The 14,275-nt window shown below is 46.2% G+C and overlaps 5 protein-coding genes across 5 annotated transcripts; 3 read left to right on the top strand and 2 right to left on the bottom strand.

Annotated features, from left to right (window-relative positions):
* Positions 1-129: 129 nt before the first annotated feature.
* BDV27DRAFT_146095 (pyridoxal phosphate-dependent transferase) lies at positions 130-2,270 on the top strand (the record flags this gene model as incomplete). The annotated part of the gene is made up of 6 exons (XM_032070518.1): positions 130-327; positions 390-594; positions 648-1,060; positions 1,124-1,546; positions 1,617-1,618; positions 1,961-2,270. The coding sequence occupies 6 exons, from the start codon at positions 130-132 to the stop codon at positions 2,268-2,270; spliced, it is 1,551 nt and encodes a 516-aa protein (XP_031926532.1).
* Positions 2,271-4,577: 2,307 nt separating this feature from the next.
* BDV27DRAFT_129873 (NAD(P)-dependent alcohol dehydrogenase) lies at positions 4,578-5,956 on the top strand (the record flags this gene model as incomplete). The annotated part of the gene is made up of 1 exon (XM_032067303.1): positions 4,578-5,956. The coding sequence occupies exon 1, from the start codon at positions 5,050-5,052 to the stop codon at positions 5,953-5,955; it is 906 nt and encodes a 301-aa protein (XP_031926531.1). The 5' UTR covers positions 4,578-5,049.
* Positions 5,957-6,255: 299 nt separating this feature from the next.
* On the top strand, positions 6,256-8,999 carry BDV27DRAFT_158768 (ankyrin repeat-containing domain protein; the record flags this gene model as incomplete). The annotated part of the gene is made up of 7 exons (XM_032072760.1): positions 6,256-7,709; positions 7,770-8,133; positions 8,191-8,451; positions 8,518-8,598; positions 8,647-8,676; positions 8,724-8,846; positions 8,898-8,999. 7 exons carry the CDS (start codon positions 6,256-6,258, stop codon positions 8,997-8,999), a joined length of 2,415 nt encoding a protein of 804 aa, XP_031926530.1.
* A 614-nt stretch (positions 9,000-9,613) lies between these two features.
* On the bottom strand, positions 9,614-10,276 carry BDV27DRAFT_158767 (EF-hand domain-containing protein; the record flags this gene model as incomplete). Its single annotated transcript, XM_032072759.1, has 5 exons — positions 9,614-9,675; positions 9,746-9,871; positions 9,931-9,967; positions 10,024-10,092; positions 10,193-10,276. 5 exons carry the CDS (start codon positions 10,274-10,276, stop codon positions 9,614-9,616), a joined length of 378 nt encoding a protein of 125 aa, XP_031926529.1.
* Positions 10,277-11,495: 1,219 nt separating this feature from the next.
* Positions 11,496-12,658, bottom strand: BDV27DRAFT_129868 (EF-hand domain-containing protein). Its single transcript, XM_032067302.1, has 5 exons — positions 12,104-12,658; positions 11,994-12,047; positions 11,911-11,926; positions 11,723-11,848; positions 11,496-11,656 (listed from the first exon to the last, which is right to left on the bottom strand). Exons 1-5 carry the CDS (start codon positions 12,104-12,106, stop codon positions 11,616-11,618), a joined length of 240 nt encoding a protein of 79 aa, XP_031926528.1. The 5' UTR covers positions 12,107-12,658; the 3' UTR covers positions 11,496-11,615.
* Between the last annotated feature and the right edge of the window lie 1,617 nt (positions 12,659-14,275).

Genomic DNA, 14,275 nt, shown 5'->3' with positions numbered 1-14,275 from the left:
GGGGCGGAGTAGAGCACGGGCGTCCAGCGATTATCATCAACATATTAGCGGATATAACTGGCGTCTACCGTGGTGCTGAGAAACATCCCCTTGGCCAACCGACGAGCATCTCAACAGACAAGGTCGACCATGATGAACATTCACGGCTTATTATCAACCCGCGGTGGCCTGAATGTCACTCAGGTGCTTGGCAGGATTCCGCCCCATGTCTTGAATCCAGCCTTGCATCGTGATGAGATTGATTTGTCCATGGCGGAGAACCGGGTTATCCGTCATGAAATTATTCAGTTAGCCAAAGCGGCTATCGAGACAAGTCTGCATTACGAGGTAGATAGCCACCTAGCTGTATATCCCAATGACCAGCAAGAGGCACTGCTAACCGGCTTCAGCATCTAGATTGGCCCAAGGGCTTTTTCGGCGATGCAACGTTGCTTGATCTTCTTGCGAGTACAATCAACACTCACTTCCGCCCCCATTTCAAGGTAGCATCAGACAATATTGCTGTGACAGCTGGGGCAGCTGCTGGTCTGGATGCTATCTTGTACAACATTTGCAATCCGGGTGACGGTGTACTTGTCCCATGTCCGTACTGGAGTGAGTGAGCTAATTTCTCACGACGGCTATTGATGGTTACTAAATGTTTGAAGATGGATATGATGCACTCTTCGCTTTGCACTCTGAAGTCCGGCCTGTTGGTGTTGTGGTGCCATCCCTCGAGGACTCTTTTGGTCCAGCACTCCTCTCGGCACTGGAAGAGTCGTACGAGAATGCACCTTGTCCGATCAAGGCGCTCGTACTCGCTAATCCACACAACCCTCTCGGTCGACCATACTGTCGATCAATTCTAGAACAATGCATGGCGTTCTGTCAACGGCGCAATATCCATCTTGTTTCAGATGAGGTGTTTGCGCTCAGCAGCTTTGCTAGCCCCGACTTTACGAATCCCGAGTCCTTTGTCTCCTGTTTAAGCATTGACCCTTCTGATGCTGGATGTGATCCGCAACGCGTCCATGTTGTGTGGAGCATGAGCAAGGACCTTTCCGCGGGTGGCGCTCGACTGGTATGCTCACTGTTCCTGGTTCTGTTTCCCTGTAATACAGGCCGATTCCTGACCAATATTTAGGGCTGCGTCGTCACCCGCAACCGGCCCCTCAGGGATGTTGTGGGACTTGTGGCGTCCGTACATGTATCGGTGCTGTCCACCGTTTTTGCAAAGGAAGTGCTTGCCTCACCAAAGCTGCCAAAATTGTTGACTCTCAGTGCTACCAAACTGGCAGAGACATACACGACTTTGACGACCGCATTCAAGGCCACTGGAATTGAGTATTTCCCGAGCTGTGCGACAGTGTTTGTCCTCGCTCGGTTGGCACCCCACGCAGCAACCTGGGATGAGGAGATGCTTGCCTTGCGCGCGTATATGCAGGCAGGTGTAGCCATTGTGCCAGGAAGAGCATACCATATGCCCGAGGAGCAGAAAGGATGGATGCGCGTCACCTTTGCAGTTTCCAATGAGGATTTGGCTGAGGGGATCCAGAGGATTAAGAAGGTATATTGCAGTCTTTTGGCAGGGGGTGTTGAACTATAATAGGTCTTGCAAGGACTTCTACGCACGACAGGGGTATTTCACTAGTAGCATGAATATAAGATAGCCCATGGAGAGCATCGCACATTAACCTTCGAAACTCAATACCTTCTCTACACATGGCATTAGCAGCGTCTCCAATTAGGTTCTGTCTTACTAATCCAACCAGGCAACACTAGGCAGCAGTGAGAGTTGTCCCTAATATATATTCACTACTCGGTGAATATTATGATGATATTGACTACACTCCCAACTTAATTACAAAATGGCTACCAATTTAACCAAATCCGCATGGAAATTAATTCCCATGTTCCAATCTACTTCGATTTCTCGCACCGTCCAATTTTACACTGAAACTCTCGGCTTCGAACTTGGCAGTGTTAAACCTGAAGATGACACGTCCGAATTGACCTTTTGTTCCGTTTTCATGGGCAAAAAGGCCGACGCCAATTTCTACTTCTCAAAGGTCTCTGTTGAACAATTCAAAGCATCCGAAGCCATGATCGCACTTGGAAGTCAGGAACTAGACGAGTACTACCTATATTTGAAAGGCTGTGAAGACGTGACGATTACAGAGGATATTGAAAACATGCCATGGGGCTTTCGACAGTTCACTATCAGAGATCACGATGGGAATCGATTGACGTTCTTCAAATTCCTGGAGGGAGGAAATCCGGGTGAAGAATGAGAGGTCGCAATCTGTCGTTACTGTTGCAGCTCAGAAGTGAGCATTTGAGCAGTGTTCTATACAGAGCCATAGTTGCTTGGATGGGGGCAGTGGAGGGCATGGTTGCTCTGAGGTTAATTTACTTATAACTCTGTGCTATCGAGAATGTGGGTTTACTGTATCAAAAAGTAAATGATATAGCTGAGAATATACTTAAAATAAGAAGATATTCAAATGCATATGTAGCCTGCCTCCATACTTTCACGAACTAGAGTACAATGACTTTTGCGCAATCTTATATAACTAGAGCACATTGACAAAGAGAAAGTTTGAAGGACACAGAAGGATTTCCCAGAAGCTCGACCAAGTTGGGAGTACTCCATAATTCCGAGAGCTGGTTTTTAATTGTAGAGAGGCTTTGCTTATTAGCCTATGTCAAGGCACGCCGAACCTAACTTCCTCTTTTCTTCATATTCTGAGGTGGACACTTCACTGCGTCTCGGAAATATCTTGCTTCACTCGATAGAGTAAGTCTACATCCTATCTTCTTATTTTGGCATTTTATATAATCGTCATGGTGAGGACATCATTCTTTTTGGATAAATTAACCTCGGTTTTAATGTTTCCCGGAAGAGTAACCCAGTGACAAATTAAGGCAAATCACCTGTATCAGCGAACGTGGCTCGAGCTGCAAGGGATAGTGCTATCGAACAACGAAAAGCGACATGAATCTCGCCACTGTTTATTGGAGCTGCAAATGAATATACGTGCGTAGGATATACTACCTTAACATGTAGCCCTATTCCCTTGGAAAGGACTTCGCAAAGAGGCCTATTTTACAGGACCTATTGGTCGGTAGTCAAGTAGCTTAGCCGTTACTCACTAGGCAGACATTCGCACTATAAAGCAGCAGATGCTGTCATATCTAATTCATCTTCTGGACTGGCGATCGACATATTAACAGGCAACGGCTTTATGCCCAGCAATTTATTTTTTCCTGTTAAAGTAATGGTTTCAATATAGTGGAATGTTACCCTTCAAGGATTGACTGTTGAGTGTCATCACCACCCCCTTCAATGAAATTGTTATGTGCCTTTCATTCCATACTTTCCCTCCGATAAACTCGATTCAAACAACCCGTTAGTAGTAGAAACAGCTACTAGTTATCATCAAACTAAAAAACGTCCATATTTGTGTTACTTCATTATAACTTGAGGTGAGGTGAACAAGACGAGTTCCACTATTGGCCTCGTACGTGGAGATCATGGGCGAAGCATCGGGATCACCATCGCGTTCTTTTGGATCCCGAAGCCATACATAGGAATAGTGGGCCAATTCTGACCTCACCTCTTCTTCGCCGTCTTGTCTATCTGTAGTTATGGTTAGGGCCGGGTTAGTGTTGCCCTATTCAACGCCCCGAACTAAGAACCCTAAAAAGACTGAGCATTACCCCATGACCACAGCTCATAATTTCTGAGAAAGAAGGGAGGATCACTAACATCATCACGTTACATTAAGTATACGAAGCAAACCTAAAGAATAGAATCGTGGCGTTCCCCACTTACTGCGAACGATGAGTAGCGGGGATAAACGGGCGGCTCGTAGTTAAGCCTTGCTGTTCTGCCGGCTAAGCCCTTGCTAAACCATATTTCCATGGATGTTGGTCCATAATCAGTGTCTGGTCAATATTCTACAAATCGGTCAAGCAGCTAATAGACATGTCGCACGCATTTTATCGGTGTAGATGCAGTTCCTCCCCTAGTCGGATTTAGTAGGCTTGGCGTAAGCAGCTTGCATTAGAGCGGACCATGGGACGGTGTAGGATGGCCCACTCTACAGACTCCTTATCTAGATAATCCTATCTGCTTATACTATAGATAGACGGATGAGTCCACTAATGGATATTCCAGAGTCGAGTTTATGCAAGGTGCTTATGTGCCTTCCCGATCCGTTTCAAGCGCCGATTTCCAAGTCATACGGGCCTGCAAACCTTTTTTCTAGGAACCTAGGAAGTAGCAGCCTGCATTAGTTCATCGTTCGAACCCGCGATTGCATCATTTTCTCTACTAGTACGCCGCTCGGGGCAGTTCATCTATGAGGTGTACTTCGTAAGCACTTTACATTAGCACCACAGAGCGTCCTTCCTTGTACTCTGTACTATCGTAGTGTGCTATAAAGAATTCAGAATGGAACCCCTAGACCCTGAGCTGCAAGATAGTCACGGCCCGCCCTTTTCCTCATCACTCTCAATCTTCTGTAACAGTGGCAAAACGCCCAGGAAAAGATGTCCGAAGCTGTTCCCCACTCTACCGGGGATTACCCCACACCGTAAAGCCGGTGGATTGCCATCAGAATATCCGTTCATCTAATCTCCGGCTACTTTGATTACTCCATTTAGAGCGGTGTAAATCCGCACATATAGTTTTAGTATAAATACTGTATAAGGACCCAGCTTCTCCTCTGTGCCTTTCACTATCCCTTACTACTCCTCGTTATCTCTTTCTCCATTGACTACACCTGTACTTCCAATCATGACTATCGACAGCAATTCCGATTACGTCTTCCAGGGATGGATGGGCCTTGACAAGGACTCCGTTGGTAACATGAAATGGCAGACCTATGAACCGAAACCATGGGAAGAAACCGACGTCGATATTAAAATCACTCACTCCGGTATTTGTGGCTCTGATATACACACGCTTCGTAGTGGATGGGTTCGTATCTTTCCCTTGTTCCTTGGCAATCTTAACGTTATTCTATTGGCATATACCTACTAACACACTGTTGCCAGGGCCCAACCATGTACCCATGCGTGGTCGGCCACGAGATTGTCGGTATCGCCGTGCGGGTGGGATCCGAAGTGAAACATGTCAAAGTCGGCGATCGTGTTGGAGTTGGCGCACAGTCTGACTCCTGTCGCAACCGAACGGGTAAATGCAACGACTGCTCTTCCGGGCGAGAAAACGTCTGCTGGAGAGAAGGCCGCACTGACACATACAACGGCGTCTACTTGAACGGCGGCAAGTCTTACGGTGGTCACGCCGACTACAATCGTGCTCCGGGTCATTTCGTAATCAAAATCCCGGACCAGCTGAACCCTGCCCACGCGGCTCCGATGCTGTGTGGTGGAGTCACGACTTACACTCCATTGAAGGCGAACGGGTGCGGACCAGGAAAGCGCGTTGGGGTGATCGGCGTGGGTGGACTGGGTCATTTTGCGATTTTGTGGGCGAAGGCTCTTGGCGCCGATCGGGTGGTTGGCGTTTCACGCAGGGAGTCCAAGCGTGCAGATGTGTTAAAACTAGGTGCCGATGACTATATCGCTACCGAGGATGAGAAGGACTGGGCTCAGACTCATGCCGCCAGTTTGGACCTTATTATTTGCACGGTTTCATCGCCGGATATGCCGCTACGGGACTATATGGGCTTGCTGGACTCCTATGGTCGGTTGGTCCAGGTGGGTGCGCCTGAGGATAAACTTCCTGTTCTTCACGCCTTCGACTTCATTCCGAAAGGGAAGTCGCTTTCAGGCAGTGTTATCGGGTCACCGAATCAGATCGAGGAGATGCTGCAGCTGGCGGTTGAGAAAAATGTTCAGCCATGGGTGGTGGAACGGCCGTTAAGTGACGCGAACCAGGCATTTATCGATATGGAAAACGGTCTAGCCAGATATCGGTATACACTTGTAAATGAGAAGCATATTTAGAGTAGTCTTCGAGTTAAGGGCAGCTTGAATAATATCTTGATCGATAAGAAGTCACATCCCGCAATATGCACGTGAGCTGCTAAGCTCAATTAGAACAAGTATGTTTAGGGCCAGGCTGACGAATGATCATCGCAGTTCTGACCATCGATCGCGTCAATAATCAAGGGCTGAGGGAATTAATTATGCGGGGAATAGATGAAAACCAAAGAAAATCAGAAAGGTATAAATGCCCATTAAAGTTTGGCTTATATCCTTCCAAAATTCTAAAATTGGACAATTGACGATTGAAAGTCAACTAAAATGCACAATGTCGCGAACGCCACGCGTCAATCACTGGATGAGCTCCGCATGACAGATATCATGCAAGCTGTTGAGCGAGGTCACATCAATGCAGCACAATCTCTCCTCGATGGTGTATCCCCTGATATCCAGGATCGGACGGGCCGAACCATCTTCTCCCAGGCTGTTTCACTCGATTCAAAGCACGATCTCCAAAATCGTCTCAATGCGGAAGTTCTGTTTGACCTCCTCATTGCTAGAGGCGCTGACCCCGACCTCGGAGATCATACGGGAGAGACACCCGTGCACTGGGCAGCAAAGGCAGGTGACCATGAGATGGTGTGTCTGCTCTTGAAAAGGGGTGCTCAGTCGGACATCCCAGACAAATGGGGCCGCACGCCGTTATCTCGAGCTGCCGAGAGGGGACATAACTTGCTTGTCGAGCGACTTTTGGTTGACGGCCGTGCGGATTCTAACAGTAGAGACAGACGCGGTCGCACACCGTTATCTTGGGCTGCTGAAAATTCACATTTACACATTGTGGAGACATTGGTCAACCACGGTGCAGATGTGGAGATTCGTGATAACGAGGGACAGATACCTTTATGGTGGTTCCTGAACCATACAGACCGAACTAATACAGCCGATCGAGAGACAGTGAAAGACCCGGTCAACTTCCAGCGATGGTGTTCAATTCTCGGCCCCAAATCAAGCATAGAGCCTGTTACCAAGAAACGACGGACATTCCTGGCCTGGGCTTGTGAGCGAGGCGACCAGCAGCTGGTGCAAGAATTGCTCCGAACGACATGGACCGATCCGAACTCGATTGATCGACATAGGAAAACACCACTTATCTATGCTTTGGAGTGGAAGCACTACGAAATTGCCGACATGCTTATGTCTGGGGTAGACCCGGACAGACCGAAAAAGGACTGTGTGTCACTACATCTTCTTATACGAGAAGGCCGATCCCGTCTGCTGAAACTGTTCTTAGAGCGATACAAATCTAATCTAAATGAGGAGGATACGTACAGTGCAGTTCCTCTCATGAGGATGGCCCTCCAGCAAAGTGACCGGCCGACCGTGAGGCTACTCTTAGACTACAAAGCAAGTACGCAGGGGCTGAAAAGCAGCGATTGGTTTGGACCTTGTAGCACATTGAGAGCGGCGGAACCTCTAGTGGGTCTGAATAAAGCGAACTGGGATGGTTATTCCTCTATACCAGTAATGGAGATGACAATCCAGGAGCGTGATCGCACCGCAGTTGCCACTTTACTCGGTAAACGTGCTCGAATTCTAGAGATCGAGGATGATGATGACGACTTCGCACAGTATTCTAGCAACATCCAGCAGAGCGTCGCCGTGGATATAATGACGTATAAGGACGGGCGACAGGCTGTAGAGTGGATTTCGGAGGACACGTTCGACCAAAAAATGAAAAAACTGACAAAGAGCCCAGACGAGAGTCATCTGATGTGAGTTGACGTTGCCTCTATATATATCATCCTAGCTGATCACCTTCCATCTGCCATCAGACTCTTTCGAGAGAACCAGACTTGGAACACATATTGCCAGATGGACAATCTCCCCAACGAATTAAAGTTCTCTCTGGGTAACAGAAGTCCATGTAGGACTTTTAGTCTGTCCATCGTCATGCATTTCCAGAATATGAAGGCCCCCAAGGACTCTCTTGATGACAACAGTGGCGAACACCATCGCGTCCGAACAATTGAATGGTCGGTACTTGAAGCGCCTCCAAAAACAGTTCACTACTTCAGCAATCTGCCATTTGGCTGGACCCCAGAAAGCGACTTGGAGCTTATTGAGCTTTTTATGCAAACATGGAAGGACGACTGGATAACCTTCTGTCGGGATGAAAGGAGAAATCTTGGGCACTTGGTAAGGAAGCGAGCGAGCAGATGCTGTTGAGGGCACAGATGTTGACTGGTCTGGTAGCGATCATATCAGCTGGCCGCTGCTGGAAAAGACGACTTTCTAATTGACGCTATAGCGGGAAATATGCAAAAATGGACCCAAATGCAATGGATGCTAGAAGATCAACTCAACCAGGCGAAGGAATTCGTCGCACAGTACCAAGCGTTTACCGAAAGTCGGCAGCTCAGCGAGTACATGGGTAAGATTATCACTACTTTTGAGCATGACGTTTCATGTCAGATCGATAAGATGGAACAGGGAATTCGGGATTTGCTGCAAGTGGTAGGTGGCTGATGCCTTCGCTGCATGGCGGTTCTGAGGATCTAATTGTAACACGATATTGCGCAGGAATTTGCATGGGTGTCTATCAATGAAGCTCACCGGTCGACCAGTCTAGCCGCAAGCATGAAGCGGATTAGCTGGATCACGGTAAGATGATGCGCTCCAGTTCAATTGGACGGTGACTGACAAGCTTAGTTCATATTCCTCCCTCTAATGTTTGCCTCTGTAGGTATCTTCAGCCATGACGCCGTGGTATTGCCTGACCTGTATAGAGTCTTCTTGGAATGAATATAGACATCCTGAAAGATGAGCCGAGTTGGTGGTGGTTTCTCATAATCGGAGGTTCCCTGACATTTCTCACGGTATTCACTTGGATTGGTGCCAGATTCACACGAGTTAGTTGCCATTTGAATTGCTGGAGCTCTAAATATGCTAACTGTCGCCAGCTTGAAACGTGGCCAGAGAAAATGATATGGACACAACCAAAACAAAGGCCATACTCCCTCGACCAAAATATGAGGCCGTTGAGCAGATCGTTGCAGCCGTAGCCGGCTAACTCGTAGTGAGCTGAGCTATAGTAGTAGCTACAGTATTCACTGAACATGTTCCACTGCCAAAGTGCAATCTGTGTTTTGAATACGTTTCCAACTGAACTCCAACTTTTCGTCACAGAATATTATGCAAGGGATTTCTTGTTGTCATCAGCGTTCCTTTGACTCCTAGATTCTATAGATCTTTGGGGTGGATTCTTTCTACCCCTGACCTGCTCTGTTATGACTGGCTGCTTTACAGACTCCAAAGCTTCGCACAAGTTGGTCATATTTATATGTCTTTCAGGCTAGAAGGTTCTATTCCTTGGATTGTTGGAGAGCCCATTTCTGGCTTGGGTTCTCAGGAGGTTTATACTCCAGTTATGGTTCTAAATCTAAAGGACTATAACCCTTAACTATAAGCGCTGGACACAGGGGTTTGAGCTGTATGATCCTTAGCTGATATTAACGTATATAGTTGCTATTACAGCTACAATGGTCACAAAGCCAGTCCACGTACCATAGAAATAGTTCCTTGGTCGACTGCTCGACGTTAAACAGTTAAACCTGTCTAGAAACCTATAATACGAAAGGGATTCAATGCCACCGTCTGTCTCCTCGGTTACCCCAAACTATGCGTCCTTCTTGTGGCCACGTTGGTTCTCGAACTTTTTACCAAACTCGTTGATGAATTCTATGCGATACAGTCAGTACGAGCAAGCAGTCATTGATGCTGGAAGGGGATTCCAAGGAAGACAATATACCTTTAAATGAGACTTTGCCATTGTGATTCTTATCCATATCATTAAACCACTGCTCGGCCTCCTTATCATTCAAGGCCAGACCCTCACTTCTTGCATATTCAATATACTCCCGTGGATCGATAACACCTAGCAGGTATGATGCATGAGGGCATTAGATACAGTAGTTCCACAAAGAAGGCATTTACGGTTATCAGGGTTCTTGTGGTTGTCGTTGCCGGTGTTCTTTCAGGTTTAGTTAGATTAGTAGCAGTGTTGAATGGTTACTTGTATACACTCACAATATTGGTGAATAGTTCCTTCCATTTCCTAGTCTCCTCCCGGGTGTATTGTACACCTCCGTGAGTAGGCTATTGCATAGGTGATGTTAGACCAGATATAGAGCCTTTGCTACAAATTTTCTCACCATTTTTCTTTTCTGATTTATCTGGTCGACGGGTTTTGCTTCACTTCTAGCCTGTAGGACCGATAGATCGCATCTAGTCTTGTTCGAATCTGCGCGACAATCCACACTTTATAGAACTTAACCGACATATAGCTATGATTCATAGCAGGTGAGTTCCTCCAATAGATAGAGATCCTGGAACTATCCTGGGTCCATCTTTCTTTGGAGGCATTATTAGACCAATTACATATAGATGAAACGCATCATACGTAAACGGAATGGTACATATCATCGCCCATCACCAAAAGTGGTGACTGTATCGCTTCCTTAGGCCATCTATCCAGGAAGGTGCTACCAATAATAGGTTAATTGCCGCTAGAGTATCGTTGACTAAAGCGTAGACTTCTTCACTGCCAAGGCCGGGTATCTAGCTTATTAGGACGATCTACATCTGAGTTGTTGTTCGGTACCGATTTCTATAGATCCAATGAGAGCAAACTCGCCGTTCTCACCAGTGGGCCGTGACCGATAAGCGAGGTTTTCATCTCCGGCTCAGCCAGTCACGCATCCTTATACTAAGAATCCAAACGCCGGCTCAGTGGTCAGATCTTTGAACGTGAAATATGGACATTTTATCATAAAAATTTGATTATTTGGTTCCACATAGCAAAGGTTATATAGAATCAAAGGCAGAGATCTACAGATTATTCCTCTTTCTTCAAGATCGTTTAATAATCGAACCACAGTCCACTGCATAGTCAACCAACTCTGTTATTATCCCCTTCTCTATTATCTATAAAATTAATTTCTTTTCTTTAAAACATTGTATTCCCCGTGGCTGCGGTATATACAAGTAGTTATTATCACTAGAGATAGTTCCTCCAAGATATACACGATATCTTTAAGCTCTAAACCATGACTGCCTGGTATATTAAGCTACAATAAGTAATATTCTACTTCAGAATAGAAGGTTTCAACTAGCTAAGCCTGCTACATCCCTAGCTTTTTCGCTGGATCTCATATCAACTTTTGCCCCTGCTCTGCTCTATTAGGGCTACCTGCTTTGTAAACTTCGTTCATACCCTTTTCAAGTTCATGCATTTATCTACAAAGTGTCCAGAAATGCGTTGACGCGGCTATTTTATTACATCCTCGCAAACACTCGGAGTTGATCGGGGAATCTATGCAAGCCTCCCCAAATCCCATCAATCGGCCTCCAGGCTTGAATCAGCCCTTAGTAAATTACTAGCACTGCTAGAGTAAAAATTCTCAACTGTGAATGTGGGGCACTGCTTTGTAGCTGTATCATATTCTAGTCTGAAAGACTCGCCCTGTATGATGCATCAACTGATTTCTTTATAGAGATTTAGCACTCCAGCTACAATAGCCATAGGCCAGTACAGATACTATAAAGCTACTGACTGGACTGACTGCTTGATTTGATAGTAAAGCCTCCATGGAAACATAATATAAGAAAAGGACCGGAGATCACTTATTCTCCATTCTTTCGCCAAACGCTTTGATGAACTCTATCCATTGCAGTAAGTACAAGCAAGCAAGGTCGAATGCTGGTTGGGATTCCAGAGGTAACATACCGCTAAATGAGACTTTACCATCATGATCCTCGTCCAGGTCGCCAATCCATTCCTCGGCCTCCTTGTCGCTCATATCAAGACCATCTTTTCTAGCAGCTGCAATAAGCTCTTTAGGTTCGATATAACCTAATTGGTATAGTGCATGAGTCATGTGAGACAGACAGTAGTTCTATAGAGAAGGCACTTACGGTCACCGTCGGTGTTCTTTTAGATTTAATGAATTTAGCAGCAGTCGCATAGATTAGTCACTTCAAGCTTTGTATACACTCACAATCTCCCTGAATTTCGCCCTCCAAAAGTCAATCTCCTCACGTGAGTAGCGGCCCTGTCGTATAAGTAATGTTAGACCAAATATGGAACTATGACTGTATATTATCTTACCATTTTGCCTTTTATGTATTATATTCTGGATGTTATTACTTCACTTGTAGGGCTGAGGGTGTTTCACCAGGTCTTTGTCGAGATTTGCGCAACAACCCACGTTATATAGCCTGGTCAGACATGTGGCTATGATTTATGGCATTAGCTTCCTCCAATAAACGGAATTCCTACAACTATTCTGGATCCATCTTTCTTGAGGCATTATCGGACCAATTACGTGTGTGCCGTATTGCTAGATGAAGCGCGTCATGCGAAGTCGGCAAGTACATCATCGTACATGTTCACCAGTGGAGACCGTAACCCCTCCACGAGCAAGTCCATTGCAGGTCTGGTCAAAGAAGTGCTGTCAATTATGGGTTGATGGTCACTGAATTAGTGTAAACTTTGCCGAGGAGGCTGAGCATTTCGGTTATGGGAACGATCTGCATCTGAGCTGGTCTTTTGTTGCGGGGCAGATGTCCTAAGCAGCGAAGGCAAGGGAATAATAATTCGGTGTCCTAGAGGATCATCGAATCTGAGGCTCTCTTTTGTGGACTCCTGAGTAGTGGATGTAAGAGCCAGCCAATGGTCGACGTGTTCAAGATCCCTCATGAAGCTGTAGCCAGCTGAAGTGAGGGGTATCTGCATACAACAGTGCAGCTTTAGTGTAAATACAAGTTCCGACGATCAATCGGCTGATTGATGGCGATGATTCGGAACCACGGTATTGCTCCACTCAGTGACTGGGGGGGCAACTACGACTCGCTGAGGCGAGTCTGCATTGATCATGACGGATTGGACCCCGGGGGGGTGATACCGAAGTACTGTTGACAGTATGTGAGGTCGTCGAAACAGCTAATCCCTATGGACTAGTTAAATGGCATCACCGATACTCTTGGCTTCGACAGAATACTACGTGAATAGTTCTACTGACCAGCGCTGGACGAGAAGCCCTTAGTTATCAAAGGAGGTGGGGAAGCGGGGCAAACTGAATAGTGGCGGGCTGAAATTACATACATAGTCGTTGGCTAGTGCACCGCAACGGATATGTTCTCCGCGACCCAAGATTGCAAGATGGTGGGGCAGCTGAAAAGGCAAACTGATTCATCATTAAGCTGGCCATCTTAAAGATTTGTACCATTTCTGTGGCCAATTTTGGACCGTTTGATCCCCTTTGGGCAGTTATGTCTTTATAGAAAGGTATACGGCGGACTTAATCAGGGTAGTTAGTATATTCCCAAATCTCCCAACTTCGACTTTTACATCACACGTGCAATTTTTCTTCCATTCTTATTCCGAGGTCCTCCCAGTAGGATCTATCGGTTCCACTGTTTTATCCAGAAATGGTCGAATCCGGACAGGAGACTCGACCTACTGCAGTGTAGGGCAAAGCGTCGGAAATATGTACTGGAGAAAGACCACGACTCTCTGAGCCCAAGACATAGCTAGATAAAAGGCTCCACGTATACTACCTTGTGGCTTGAGCACATAAGCGTAGACCCGGGGAAACTCATGGCACAGCACAGGCGATACCGCCTAAACGCCATACATGGTTGGTTGACAAGCGCTTTGTCGAAACTTAGGAACCGCATGACTGGAGAGAATAAAAGAGGAGCCTGTTTCGGTGCGCATGTAGTGATGAGTCTTCGCACCAATCTACGTTACGGGAAGACTCAGGATATGAAGCTTGGCCGTTGATTCTCAAAGCTGTCCTAGTTGATTTAGGGCAATATTCTGATTACCGCGAGATTCCAAACTTTACAAGAGAATATCACCCTGATGTCCCCAAACTCTAGCTAGGTTTGAACGTATGTGTTATAATGGGTGGTATGTCGAGTCGTGCTTAATTTATAATATATCAAGTCTATCCATTAGACAACCTGAGTCTTCATTTTGAAAAGCCATTGTTACTTACGAGAATGTCTCGCAACTTCTGGTATTCACAAGATACCGTACCTCTAGTTTACAGATGCTGAAATCTCTTTTCAGGTACTATGCAGATCTTACTAAAACTTACATATTCTAGTACTGTATATATTACTCTATCTCCACAATAGAGTCACCATAGCTATTATATGGACGCTGGCAATACCCGCGATGTACTATTAGGTTGTTGTCACAGTGGCTATACAGGGGCGATCCGGGCAGATCAGACCATGAGATCTGATCATAGTGACAGTTAGGCCCAGATTT

This window comes from Aspergillus caelatus (genome assembly GCF_009193585.1).
Source record: "Aspergillus caelatus strain CBS 763.97 unplaced genomic scaffold BDV27scaffold_113, whole genome shotgun sequence".
In the NCBI taxonomy this organism is placed as follows: domain Eukaryota; kingdom Fungi; phylum Ascomycota; class Eurotiomycetes; order Eurotiales; family Aspergillaceae; genus Aspergillus; species Aspergillus caelatus.
This window is presented reverse-complemented; position numbering and strand designations above follow the sequence as displayed.

Excerpts from the sequence above, each read along its gene's own strand:
- BDV27DRAFT_129868 (XM_032067302.1), bottom strand. Across the intron at positions 11,657-11,722 it reads TGGTAAAGTCTCATTTAGCG|AGTTCATCAAAGCGTTTGGC; the intron begins GTATGTTACCTC and ends TGCAATGGATAG.